The sequence below is a fragment of the Cnephaeus nilssonii genome (assembly GCF_951640355.1).
Source record: "Cnephaeus nilssonii genome assembly, chromosome: 5".
Lineage (NCBI taxonomy): Eukaryota > Metazoa > Chordata > Mammalia > Chiroptera > Vespertilionidae > Cnephaeus > Cnephaeus nilssonii.
Genome location: NC_137076.1, coordinates 102,938,539 through 102,952,247, shown reverse-complemented (window position 1 = coordinate 102,952,247; position 13,709 = coordinate 102,938,539). Strand labels below are relative to the sequence as shown.

At 45.5% G+C, this 13,709-nt stretch overlaps 1 protein-coding gene across 2 annotated transcripts in view; it reads right to left on the bottom strand.

Moving 5' to 3' along the window:
* Positions 1-3,815: 3,815 nt before the first annotated feature.
* The window catches only part of GABRP (gamma-aminobutyric acid type A receptor subunit pi), a 33,662-nt gene continuing 23,768 nt past the window's right edge, over positions 3,816-13,709 (bottom strand). For both annotated transcript variants that reach the window (XM_079772614.1, XM_079772613.1), the window contains exons 8-12: positions 11,643-11,725; positions 8,150-8,287; positions 7,534-7,686; positions 6,851-7,038; positions 3,816-4,787 (exon numbers count right to left, since the gene is read on the bottom strand). In XM_079772614.1, coding sequence (XP_079628740.1) covers positions 4,485-4,787; positions 6,851-7,038; positions 7,534-7,686; positions 8,150-8,287; positions 11,643-11,725 — 865 coding nt within the window. In that variant the 3' untranslated portion in view covers positions 3,816-4,484. The remainder of the gene's footprint in view (positions 4,788-6,850; positions 7,039-7,533; positions 7,687-8,149; positions 8,288-11,642; positions 11,726-13,709) is intronic.

The window sequence follows — 13,709 nt, the reverse complement described above, 5'->3', positions numbered from 1 at the left end:
TTGGTTGAAAATTGGTTGAATCTCCAGATGAAAATGGAGCTTCAGGGGATGAGGTCTGAGATCCGCTCCCGTGAGGACTGTAATACAATTCATGCCTTGTCTTAAATAGGAAGCAGGCCAGGAATGTGGGGTATGGACCACCCGCCCCTCCAAGACCATTTAGGTCCTGGCTCTAGTCGGGGCTTCGAGAAGAAGAGATAACTGGTTTGTAGATGCAGATGTCCTCAAAGATCACAGAGACCCTGGCTCAGCGTGCAGCAGCTAACTCGCTTTTTACGTCCTGCTCCCCTCTCCAGTTTTCCAGATGGGGTTGTGTCTTCTCTGATTTCTGGAAAGGCACAATTGTAAGTGATGAGATGGCATGCTCAAAGCCTGTTTCACACCCAAGTCACTGAAAGCTGTGAGTCACGTGACTCCCCGTCAAATCCCCCCAAAAGGCATAATTATGGAACGCCACCCTGTGGGCCACCAGGAATATCAGTAGGCATCCATTTCTCTGTTAGCAGTACTTGGCATGACACTTTCATTTTCTGCAGCCAGAGGGGTCTCCCTGCATCTACGCCTCCCAAGGTTGCCTGGCAGAATAGAGCCATCTGCTTTCAGGCGTGCGGGTGGCGAAATCAAGGGGAGACACGATTGTGTATCCTCGTGGGGAATTTCCAGATGGAGACCCGAAGTTTATCTGAGTATTTCATTATTCAACTGCATTTCGTTATTCAACTTGCACATTTTCTTCCCTCTAAACAACGAGACTTGCACTGAGTTCATTTGTCTGTTTCCTTTTATTCAGTTCACTTATTCAAGTGAAGAGAAGAACAGCATGTCCCTTGTACAAAACCCTCTGGAACCTTTTAATGGTAGTCATTATCATTTAGCCTTGCTTTTCAGGGGACAAAGTCTTCTTATTGGACCCTTTTTCCATTATTTTAATCGCTTCTGTCATTTTTCTTGGACTCTTTCCCCATTTTTGCACATCCTTCTTGAAAGCATGATGGTCAAAAGTGGACACAATGTTTTTCAATCAAATAAACTACAATATGACATATATGTATAAATTTTCTACAAAAGCTGTTAAAAATGATGTGCATTATCGCCGAAACCGGTTTGGCTCAGTGGATAGAGCATCGGTCTGTGGACTGAAAAGTCCCAGGTTTGATTCCGGTCAAGGGCATGTACCTTGGTTGCGGGCACATCCCCAGTAGGGGGTGTGCAGGAGGCAGCTGGTCGATGTTTCTCTCTCATCGATGTTTCTAGCTCTCTATTCCTCTCCCTTCCTCTCTGTAAAAAAATCAATAAAATATATTTAAAAAAATGATGTGCATTATATATGTATATTTTTAAATTATTCAGAAACATGAGACATGTATTCAAATGTTCTTTTGTTCTTTAAGGTCATTGGTACAACACATACATTACACTGACTATATATCTATAATAATAAAAGTGTAATATGCTAATTAGACCGGACATCCTTCTGGACCTCCTTCTGGACCTCCTTCTGGATGAAGCCAGGGCTGCCGCTGCCCTGGCTGCAAGGGAGGGATCCAGGCAGCCGCTGCGGCTGCGAAGGCCTACACTTGCACGAATTTCATGCATCGGGCCTCTAGTTGAGGTATAATTCCCTGTCTGTTAAGACTCAATTTTATTTTTTTAAGTTTATTTACTCTTTAAGACTAAATTTTAAAAATGTATATTAAGAAGCAAAGATATTTGGCAGTAAATGTATTATGGACCAATCAAAATTGATTATGGGCCAACAGCCGAGAAGAACTGCTCTTTATGTGTAAGAGTATGCACACCATTGAAGAAGGAACACGTCTCAATCCTGGTTGTCACACTCTCCCTGACTACGATTGTCACCTTACTTGTCTGGCACTAAAGGCCCACCCTGTACTTTTTCTCCTAGTGGTACTCCCCTGTGTCACCTACTCATTTTCAGCTGGTGGTCTACTATCATTGCTAGCTCTTTTCTGATCTGCCCATTTCTCCGTTTCCCCTGCCTGTCACTTAAAATTTACTTGTCACTTACCTGTTATTGAATGTCTTCCTACTCATATACAACTTTCTATATTGAGAATATTGACATTTTCAATATCAAGGTAATTAAAAAAGATAGTTCCATGCCTTAGAATATCCTCAACGCTTCCTGATTTCATGATTTTGGGAAGTCACATTGTATCAAGAGGTTAGCTTAGTATTTTTTACCCTAGAAATAAGTATTTTGAATAAAGCGAGTCCTGGGACTGACTGGGTAGGTAGGATACATGGGACAGATGTAGAATATTAGGAATTTTTACTGGGAACTCCAATATCACAGCCCACATCAAGTTCAGAGAGATGCAAAATCCAATAATAACCCCCCCCCCCCAAAAGTATATTCTCAAACTATAAAAATCTCATTTAACAAAAATAGAAGATAATTTCAAAACAATAAAGAAGGCTTGGGAGGAAATCTGTGAAATTTCTGAGAATTGGACCTTTCAATATCACTGGGCCCAGTTGCCTAATTGCAAGGCAAGTGTTACAGTGCAGTGAGGTCGAGAAGGGCGTTGACTGTCTGTCGCCAGTGGTTATTTTCCTTGGCAGGAGATAGTGTGTGTGTGTGTGTGTGTGTGTGTGTGTGTGTGTACTGTCTGGGGTGGGGAACATGAGGATAGAAGAGTGTGAGCCACTGAGTTTGTACTACAATGTATACCTTTTCCAAATAGGATCTTACAATAAATGAAGATCAATCTATAGATGACCACTTGATTTGGTGGGTAGCTAATGTGCTATATTTATTTCACAGTTTCACATACTTATAGTTTTCTTCATATAATGTTTAAATGGGGTTTCAAAGAAGATATTTCCTTTTAAACCTTTTTTTAAAAAAAATCACAAATATAATTGAACCATACCACTACATTCCACCCATGTCAGTGACCCCATTCCTATTAGAAACATTTTGTTAAACGTTCAGGCGATCAAGCCCATAGAAACGACATTGTGAGAAAAGCATCGTAGCGGGGAAAAGAATGAGAGCCTGTGGTATAGGGGGTTATAGAGGCAAGATGAGCTTCCAAAGCTAAGCTTTATTTCCGAAAGGAGGGGGAAAGGCAACCATTCATTAGCAAAGGAAGCTAAAGAACTAAAGATGGCAAGATTCTTTAACACGCCTGAGACTGAAGGGGAAGCCTTTATCATGGCACACTCGCACATTGCCACTTATGCTGTTGGCTGAACTTGGCCATGGAGCAGGAAGAGATGCACGCTGTGCTTCGTATTTTAGGGTGAGAGTGGCTGGACTTGGACAGGACGGCTCACCTGCAGCCTGAACACGGTGTTCTGTAACAAGGTCCACTGTTCCTCAGAAAGTTCAGGACCCAGGGCCAACATTCTCCTGCTCTGGCAGTTCAGCTAGAAGGCTCAGGGAAAGGAGCGTGGCCACGCTGGCTAGTGCTAACCCACGTGTTTCTGGGAAATGCAGTTCATTATCGAGTAAGCATCATTCCTGGTCATTAGAGCCTGGGGATGCAAGCTCCTCCTGGAAGGACGCGGGGGTCTGCTGCTGGGAATGAGTAGCAGATAGAAATGGACTCAACAACGCAAGTCTTCACGGCAACAGTCCACACTAAGACTCCCAGAATAACTAAAAAACACAACAAAGCCAAACCACCTTCATTTCCATCCCTGATATGGGGAAAGAGCTCCAGCAATGTTGAGGGTTGGCGTGTGTATAATGACAAAGGGATAAGACACGTCAAATGGGGAATAAAGCCCCAGAGCCCTTCCAGTTTGGGGAAGCCACTGTATCTTAGAAACAAGGGGTTTATGTGTGAGATTATTGATCCACTAAATTTTTCTTCACTTACAACTGCCTTTTCAGTGGTGGGACTTATTGGAATTTGGGGACAATTCTGTTGTGGTATTAAATACAGTATTAAAAACTCATCTTGGTGTTGAGTTAATACAGTGACTTTCAGTAAATTGACTTAGGCCCACAATTCATTTCAATCAAAAACAAAAAACTAGAAAATGCTGCTCCCTAAATAGGCAACAACGCGTTTTATAAGCACTACGTAGATTTAATAAATGGCATGTATGATTAATTCAGAAACAACCCCTGCCACTTGTGGGTTAGTCAGTACATGGAATGGCCTCCCTCTCATATTTTTTATGTGAGGTAAATGCAGACCAGGGACCCACTGAGCAGGCAGCCAACCCTGAGTACTGTTTGTAATCTTGGCTCCATGGGGATGTCTTTTGTAAAGATAAAAACGGAATGGATTGATGTTCCTATTACAAGACTCTGTAATGCTGGGACGTCTACAAGCTTAAATAATGGTTGAGGGGGGTGGTGTCCATTCTTTGATAATAAATGCTAAATTGTTACTTTAGTTATTTGTAGCACCATTGGGTTAGATTGCACACTTGGCTTAGAATACCATTTACATCATTATTTCCTTCTATTAAAGTCCTATGGCATGCACATTTTTAATGTCCTCTTAAAAATACATATAATATGCCCAGTAAAATACATTGGCCAGCATAAAAACCAAAGGAAACAGTAGTTTGGAATATCGATCAACATTACTGGGGTTTTGAATTGTGAAATAATCAACAATCCTTCCCATCTTATCTCGGAAGACAAACTTGAACTTGTCACTGGTTTTCATAGTCAAGTTGCTGTAGTCGACGTTATCACCAGAAATTTCAATGGTGGCAAAGCTGATCTTCCGTTTAAAGCTGGAGATGGAGCTGTTGATGATGTTAGTAATATTGACTTCTTCCACCTCCTTCGGCATCCCCTAGTTCATAGACAATGCAGTTAGCTGGAAGGCTTGAGTCAGCAAAATAAATAAGTGGGTATTTATATACTTGGAGGCCTAAGTATTGCATAATTAGGTTTAATAGAGAGTGACATTGAGTGCATCGGAGATTGGCTGGTAAGCCAGACTTAGCAGTCGTGTTATCCTGCTTGTAGGCACTGATCCCTTGTCCTTAGCTTGTGTAATAGGAAGAATGACCATTGTTCACTCTAGCTATGCAGATCTGTGTGCTAAATGCTAAGTTCACAGCTTTGAAGTTAGCTGGCCTGGGTTCAAATTCCTTTCTGTCTCTCACTCTTGTGAAATTTTAGTCACCACAATCCCTTTAAAATGGTGATGATATTAATACCTACCTCATGAGTCTGATTGGAAGATTAAGTGGTATAAATTATGTAAAACATTTAGTAGGTGTTTGAGGGATTTCATTCTGTTTCAGGGAGGGGGAAGTAATTGATTATGAGAAATAATAGAAATCAGCAGTGTTCTGAGGTCTCACCACAAACAGAAATAGTGATGCTCCTTGGAATTCCAGGGAATTGCCATTTGCCAACATGTTGGGGTGACATAGGATGTGAGGAGCGTAGTGACATCAGAGAGAACCGAGTACGGATCCTTGACCAGGCCACTTACTAGATGTGGAGTCTTAGATGAGTTATCTCATTTCTCTGAGTGGTAGGTTCCTAAACAGTAAAATCGGGATAATAATGGTACCCATCTGATGGGTTGTTGGGTGGACTATGCGAGGTTGGTGAGTTGATTGGCACACAGCAAGTACTCTGGAGTGAGGTTACTATGGTACACATAGCAAAGTAAGGGCTTTCTGGGTCTTCAGTGATGGATCTCAGTCTTTCTCCAATTCCCTTTTTGGCAATCTACCAAATTCAGATTTTTTTGGTAATTAATCATTGTCCCCTTAAGGAAGAAAATAAGGGAAATCCATGTCTACCTTGGCTGGCACACATGATCATTTGCCTTTGTCACTTGGATAGCATGACTGTGTGAGACATTGTTCACAATAGTCGAACACAAGGGAAGACTCCTGGGTCTTCGGGCTCCTCTGATTCTTCATTTCCTCATCATTAGACCCTGGCACTCTGCTAAAGGTGGCACTTCTTCTCTACTGGATCTCTATCCCTTAAATTTTTTTGTTTGTTTGTTTTTTGTTTTTTAGCATGAGCTTTCATATGCCAATGTCTATCAACTTCCAAAGAATCCCAGGGTTCCATGGGCCTGGAGAGAATGATTATTAAGAGTATGGCCTGTTGCCCACTGCAAGTGGGAATAACAGATAAGTGTCAGCCTTAGGAGCCAAGGAGAATTAGGTTCACATCCAAGATCTATATCTTCCTATCTGTGTCCCCTGGGAAAAGCCCCTTCCCCATCCCCTACCTCAGACTCCACAAGTATAAAAATGAAAAGGGCCTTCCTGGGTTGCCATGAGCATTTTAAAGGATATAATATTTGCAAAGGGCTTGGTACTGTGCCTGGCACATGTAAGTGTTCCATAGATAATAGCCATTATTATTCTGAGAGCTGGGCTACATTTCCAATTAGCAGAAAAATATGTTAATCAAGAAATTTACCACAATTTGATTTTTTCATACATTTTTTTCAGTAAACCATTATTTGTATAATTTAAGAAAACAAGAATGCACCAAAGAATGAAATAGTAAATACAGATTAATCTGAAACTTGTAAGTAGCTGATCACATTTGGTTTAATATTGTGTGTTTTTTTTTTTGGTGTGGATGCTTGTTGTAGGTGTGATTTTATGTTGCATACAGATAACAGTTATTTTCTGCTGGAAAATTAAACGTATTACTATCTCATTGCATTTGGTGAAAAGAACAATCATTTTCAGAATGCATCGTGACTTCCAGAAGCTCCTACCTGAACAAGATGAGAGTCACTGGAGCAAAGTGAGTTATGGGGGGGTGTGGGGAAGAGGAGGGTAGGGAGGTAGTAACCAGGTCCAGGCCATCTCTACCGACGAGCACATGGCACAAGTGGTGAATCATATATAGGGCCCTCAAAATTCTTACCCTATCTTTGGCCGCCATCTGCTGTAAGGAGCTGTAGTGGGCGACTGCGTATTCCAGGAGGGCCCCAAACACGAAGCTAAAGCAGATCCCCAGGTACACGTCGATGGCCTTTATGAAGCAGTTGGTGTTGGGAAGAGAAGTGCGGGACCCGATCATCAGTGTGGTCATTGACAATACGGTGGTCACTCCTGGGAAAACAGGCAGGCGATGTTCCCACGCCAGTGGCCAGGGAACCTTACCTGGGAGACTGTCTCCATTCAGGACTTGGCAAGGTGGGGACAGGACTCAGAAATGGAACTGCGCTCATTTTGGAGAATCTGTGGCCTTCTGGAACGGGACTGAATTGTCCGTTTTGTACAGATATGAGCGATAGGTTGTTTTTTTTTTTAAATGTTTCACCTTCTGTCTTCTCATTAGAGGGGGTTGGTCAGTATGCAAAATAATTGGCAACAGACCATCTAATCACAGTATTCCCTTACCTGTCACTATAAAATTAAGTTTAAAAATGGACTACTCCTAGAGTAGGCTCTCTGTCTTTCTCTTTTTCTTTGTCTCTATTTCGCTCAAAAAACCCACTCCTGGAACTGCCCGGTGACTATCGATGAAAACAGTGGCAGGAGAGAAGGAGGAGGGGCAGGACCTAGTGACCCAGCTCTTAGAAACCTCGTGTTGGAGCTGCTCACCGATGCAGGTTCTTGCAGGAACGGAATCGAGGGAGATCCAAAACGAAACCCAGGACAGCACCACGAGGAAAGTGGAAGGAACATAGGTCTCCAAGATGAAGTACAGCACATTCCTCCGGAGCTCAAATTGCAGGACCAATCGCGTGTAGTTTCCTGAGAGGGTAAGCAAGGGGTAGGAGCTCACGTCTGCTCTCAGGGCAGTGGCTTCCCCGCGGGATGTTTAACTTCGCTGCCTGTACAGTAAGCCCTGGGTTACCCACCACACCTCGTGAGTCAGGAACTGTCATCGTTTTCACGAAAGGAAATGCTGCTGTGCGAGTGGGATTTATAGGGGTGCTGATCCCCCACCCCCCATGATCCTCTTCCTGTGCCTTTCTCTGTCCTCTTATCCCCGCAGCACATGACTGCTGGTGTCCTTGTCACCTACCTCGCCAGACTGTGAGCCCCTCGGGGGCCGTTCAGTACTGGGTGTGGCGCAGGTACGAGTACCAATTCCAAGCCCCACGGCCCTGCCACACTGCCGAGGGGCTCCTAGGCCCCGAGATGACAGAGTGGAGAAGGGATCATATTTCGGACTCAGTTATTTAGCTTTTGTACAATTTGTCCCACGAGTTACCGGTCTCCTGCTGCGACCTGGTGACCAGGGTGAAGTACCGCTGGATGGTGTACTGCGCCAGCCGCAGGTTCTCCAGGCCCCGCACAGAGTCGTTCCCGCGCAGCCAGCTGAACTCCACGTCGCTGCCGTCGTAGCCCCCTGGCGAGGAGCAGAGCCCTGGTCAGTGCAAGAAGGTGGCGAGTGGACTGGACTGGGCAACGCTACGCTATGGAGACCGCAGGCGCTCGTCGGGATGGTGCCAAGTCCAAGGATGAGTCCGGGTAACACGCGGCCTGGTTTCTCACCTGTAACTGCAGCGTCTACTCGGGATGGGATGACCTGCGAGCACCCTGTGCCTGCCATTGAGCGCCGGGTCAGTGCTAAGTACAGACCCCGCAGACGTGACCTCTCTCATTATTTACATATTTATTGGACACGTGTGAACACACAAGGTCTGTGAGGGGTAGTGCCTCCCAGGACAGTCTGACACCTCCCGCAGTATTCCTGGGGACTTAAAAATCAGGCTGTTCCTATTCCCATGGGGGCAAAAAATGCAACACACTAAAACCCTGCTGCGGGCCACTTTATTGATGTCAATGAACACAGGCATTTGAGAAATCTCAAAGCAGTTTGACTAATTGAGTTGATAATAGTAGTAATAGCTGCCTTTTATTAAACATTTATGTTCTTACAAACTTGCATGGTAGAGATTTCTATTTTTCTTCATTTTTTCAGATTAATTAAAAATTTTTTTCAATTACAGTTGACATTCAGTGGCATATTAGTTTCTGGTGTATGGCATAGTGGTTAGCTATTTATATAACTTACGAAGTGATTCCCCAATAAGTTTAGTACCTGCTCGGCACTATATGTAGTCATTACAATATTATTGACTATTCCCTATGCTATGCTATACTTTTTACATTTTCTGAGATTGGGATGGATCTCATAGTTGAGATATATATACACTGAGTGGCCAGATTATTATGATCTCTGAATGCATAATAATCTGGCCACTCAGTGTGTATGTGTGTGTGTGTATGTGTGTGTGTGTGTATATTAGAGGCCCGGTGCATGAATTTGTGCATGGGTGGGGTCCGGCCAGCCTGGCCAGGGGAAGGGGACATGGGCGGTTGGCTGGTCTGCCTGCTGGTCGAACTCCTGGTTGAGGGGACAATTTGCATATTAGCCTTTTATTATATAGGACATACACTGAGTGGCCAGATTATTATGCGTTCAGAGATCATAATAATCTGGCCACTCAGTGTATATCATACTAGAGGCCCAATGCATTAAATTTGTGCAAGGGGCTTGGCCCTTGCAGCCCCAGCTTTGTTTGGAAGGTCGTCCGGAAGGACATTCTGCTGTTCGGTCTAATTAGCATGTTAGCTCTTTATTATATAGGATAGGATTACATGGGTTTTGCCATTTGACCTAGTATTCACTCCTAAGGATCTGCCAAGAGAAGCCTAGTCATGTCCACAAAACAACTGTCCACAACTGTCCACGGCAGCATTACTCATCACAGCTAGGGGGTGGAACAGGCCAGAGGGCCTCCCATGGTTTGTATGCGTTTGTACGGAATAATGCAGTAAAAGGGATGCAGTACCGATTCACACGCTGACACCTCAGAAACATTATGCTAAGTGAAAGGAACCAGATGCAAAAGACCGCATAGTGTGGTGATCCAATTTATGTGAAATATCCCTAACAGGCAAATTCAGAGACGGAAAGTAGGTTAGTGGTAGCCTGGGGGCTGGTGGTGGCAATGAAAGTGATGGTACATGGGCACAAGAGGTCTCTGTAGGTGACGGAAATGTTCTCACAACAAAACGTTGTAGCGGTCGCACAACTTGGCAAACTTACCACACACCTTCGAATTGTACACTTAAAACGGGTGAAGTGTATGGTCTGTAAATCTGCCCCAATTAAGCTGTTAACAAATAGCTCGTGGAGTCAGATACTATTATTTTTCCCACTTCACTCATGAGGAAACCGAGGTCCAGAGATGTCGTTCTGCTTACCCAAAGGCACACAGCCAGGGATGGGAAAAGCCCAGTGATTCTGGTCTTTCCCCCAGGCCTCCGTTTTCCCAGGCTGCTGGGAAGGGGATGCCAGTGCTGGAGCTAGCCTTCTGGGGACTCTTAGCTATGGCATCCACTGGTTAGAAGCATCTAGCTCCCCTCCAAGGGCAAGGAAGAAGTCATGAGCTCTTAGAGGATTTCCAGGTAGAAACTGTCTGTGGACTTTCCCTTAGAAACACCTCCAAAGTTACTGAAGGGAGCTGACCGAATAGGCCTAGGATCCCAAAGAAATAAAAGGAAAATGATCTAAAAAAGTGAGTCCTACCAACCTGGACAGTTTGCTTTGTGGGATGGTATCAATTCTTTTTTAGGGATGGCCCTAAAAAAGGACAAAACCCTGGGAGAGGTTTTTGTACTCAAATAACTGTTAATAAACACTCCACGAAAGCTCCCTCTGCTCATGGGGATGCAGAGAGCTGGGCAAGCAGAGAGCTGAAGTTTCCCGGAGACTCTCACTGCTGGGATTTGAGACGAGAACAGCCACACACAGAGGGCAATTACTTTTGCCATGGAGGGTGGAAAAGGAGTTCTCGTCTTGATAACCTCACCTTGTAGTCTGCCCCCCCCAAACAGCTGTTTGTTCCAAGGAGGCTATGCACACATTTAATCAATAAGGTAATGGATCTGCCGGTCTGAGGCTTGAATTCAATGCCTGCCTCTGAAAAAGGACTGCTGCCTCATAATGGCTGTGTTCTTAGATGTTGGCCACTGTGCCCTCATGCAGGGAGTGCCTGCCGGTCTCCAGTGTGACTAGGGTTTTTCCTCCTCAGACAAGCCACGCCTTGAGGCCTTAATGACTCCTAGCTGTGGCACTGTTTTCCCAGGACACCGATCGCAGGTAGCACTCCCCCAGGTTGGGTGGGCATTTCAGAGAAGTTCACTAGGGAACAATGGCGATTACTCATCAACACCATTTGAGGCACACCCGCGCCGAGTAGTTGCTCGTTCTTCATCACGAGCAGGTCCCCGGCCTGCAGTGTAGATAGATGCTCACGTACCGGCATCACTGCATTAAGCTTTATATATGTCAAACAATTTCTTTTGGAAGTTGAAAGAAGTTGTATGATAAATGCCCAGGGTTGCTTTGTATATTTGTCATTCCTAATCTCTGCTGAGATTGCGTCCATGCCTTCGCTGATTCTGAGTCCCCTTTCTAGTCCTACCGACCCCCATTTCCTTGGCTGTCTTGTCCACTCTTAGGGGGAACTATTCTATCTCAATGCACAACGGTCCTCCCCAAAATATGTAATTTTGGGAGGTTTGGCTTTGAGCAGTCTCCAAGTGTCTCTGGACGTACAGTCAGAAGGGTCATATCTGGTGTAATCAACATCAAGAAAAGAAAGGCCACTGTGTACAGCACACTCGTTGTGAACACACAGATCTGAGTCCCTGAGCAAACCAGCTCCGGGGCCTGCGGGACATGTACTCACAGCTTTCCAGTTGCAACTGGCATGTCTGTGTGTCCATGGGGTATTTAGAAAGGTCCATGTTACATGCCACAGTCGTCGTGATTCTAGAAAAGGAAGAACAGGTTCAAAACAGTGTTATGAGGGTGCTATAGAACGCACGCATTCCTTGTAAGGGCGCGCCGTGAAGGCTTTCGTGTTGAGTCTACAGCGAGTGTGTGACTTGGAGCCTGCATTCGAAGCCTTCCTGCGGGTCTCTGTGCTAAGCAACACCTGGGAGGCGCGGTGAACGCTGGGGTCCAGAAGGGAGGAAGAAGTTGGGATGTTGGCAATCCAGAGGCAAACTTGCAACAGCGTTGCAGAACAGACTCGCTCATTGGCTGGTTTGCGATGCTTTTGCATCCAGTTATGAAATTTCACCTTCACGACAAACCGGGAGACGCTAGACCAGGGATCCCTGTCACCACCGTCACCATCTGACAGCAGATTCAGGGGCTCGCTCAGGCGCACGCAGCTCTTGGAGGCAGAGCTGGGCTGGAGCCCGCTCAGGAGGCTGTGCGGTTCTCAGGGCCCTCCCTCCTGGAGGGATCGGCGGGCAGAGGAAGGGGAGGCTTCCAAGGGCACCCGGCACTGTGGCTCTTAAGGACCAACAGACAGAGACGTGCAATGAAACACCGCTAAGCCCTCCCAGCGGAGAGTCCGTGGGCAGACCTTTACCTTCCTTTTTCTTCAGTGTCACACGTTTTTATTAGGCACCTTTATTTATTAAGCACTGGGCTGGGTGCTGGGGAAAGTGGAAATGATTACCGCATGGCGCCCACTCCATTAAGGGAGAGAGACTAGCAACTGCTGCAATTTACCGACCACGAGCCAGTCCCTGGGCTCCCTGCTTTGTGAGCGGCATCTCTTTGCATTTCTACAGCGGCTTTATGAAGCTGGAGCGATGATCATGTCTCTCCTGCTGCTGAGAAAACTGAGGCTCCAAGAGTCAACCTGCCTTCAGGTTCCAGGGCGGGACCGATTTCCCCCAAATCTGTCTGACTCTACAGCCAGGCTATTAACCATCACCCATTATTTATAACCCTTGTACATGACAGATGTGTTATGTGCTATGATATAGACCCATGTACACATTTGCACGTGCACACACATCTATGGGAACACAGGGAAGGGGGACATCAATAGGCATTAATGTTGATTAAGTTGGTTGGAGTTGGGGGTCAAAGGAGAGGTCTCATTAGGCTTCTTTTTAAAAATTTTTCTTATTGATTTTTTAAAATATATATTTTTATTGATTTCAGAGAGGAAGGGAGAGGGAGAGAGAGATAGAAACATCAATGGTGAGAGAGAATCGTTGATTGGCTGCCTCCTGCACACCCCAGACTGGGATTGAGCCTGCAATCTGGGCATGTGCCCTGACTGGGAATTGAACGGTAACCTCCTGGTTCATACGTCTATAGTCAACCACTGAGCCATGCCAGCCTGGCTTTCTTGTTGATTTTGAGAGAGACAGAGGAAGGGGGAGAGAGAGAAACATCGATTTGCTGTTCTCCTTAATTGTGCATTCATTGGTTGACTGGGGATTGAACCCGCAACCTTGGCATACCGGGGATGATGCTCTAACCAACTGAGCTACCTGGCCAGGGCTCATTAGGGTTCTTGAAAGAGGAGTTGGGGTTTTGGCTGATGTTGGCAAAAGTCAGTGCAGCCGAGGAGGATCAGATGAATAATCCAGAAATTCATTTTATTGGTTAGTTCAGTCTTTGTTTTACAGCTCCAGCCTCTTATTTGGGAGTGTTTGGTTCCTGGCCTTCTCCCCAAGGCCTCTGGGAGTATTCGGTTTGCATGAGCAGTGATGAGTCACCCTCCATCCCCGCTTCCCCCATTGATTACCTCGCGTAGCACCACGGAGCACCTTTGTGGTTTAGCCAACTAGTGGCTTCATGAGCAATTGGTTGGGAGAATCTTTTGGCCTCAGGGATTGGGGAAGGGACAAAGGGAAGCCCATGGCCGCAGTGGCAGCGGCCTTGGGGCCCCGCATCTGGGCTCTCTGTACAAAGACGACTGGGACACGTGGAGACGCATTCTGGG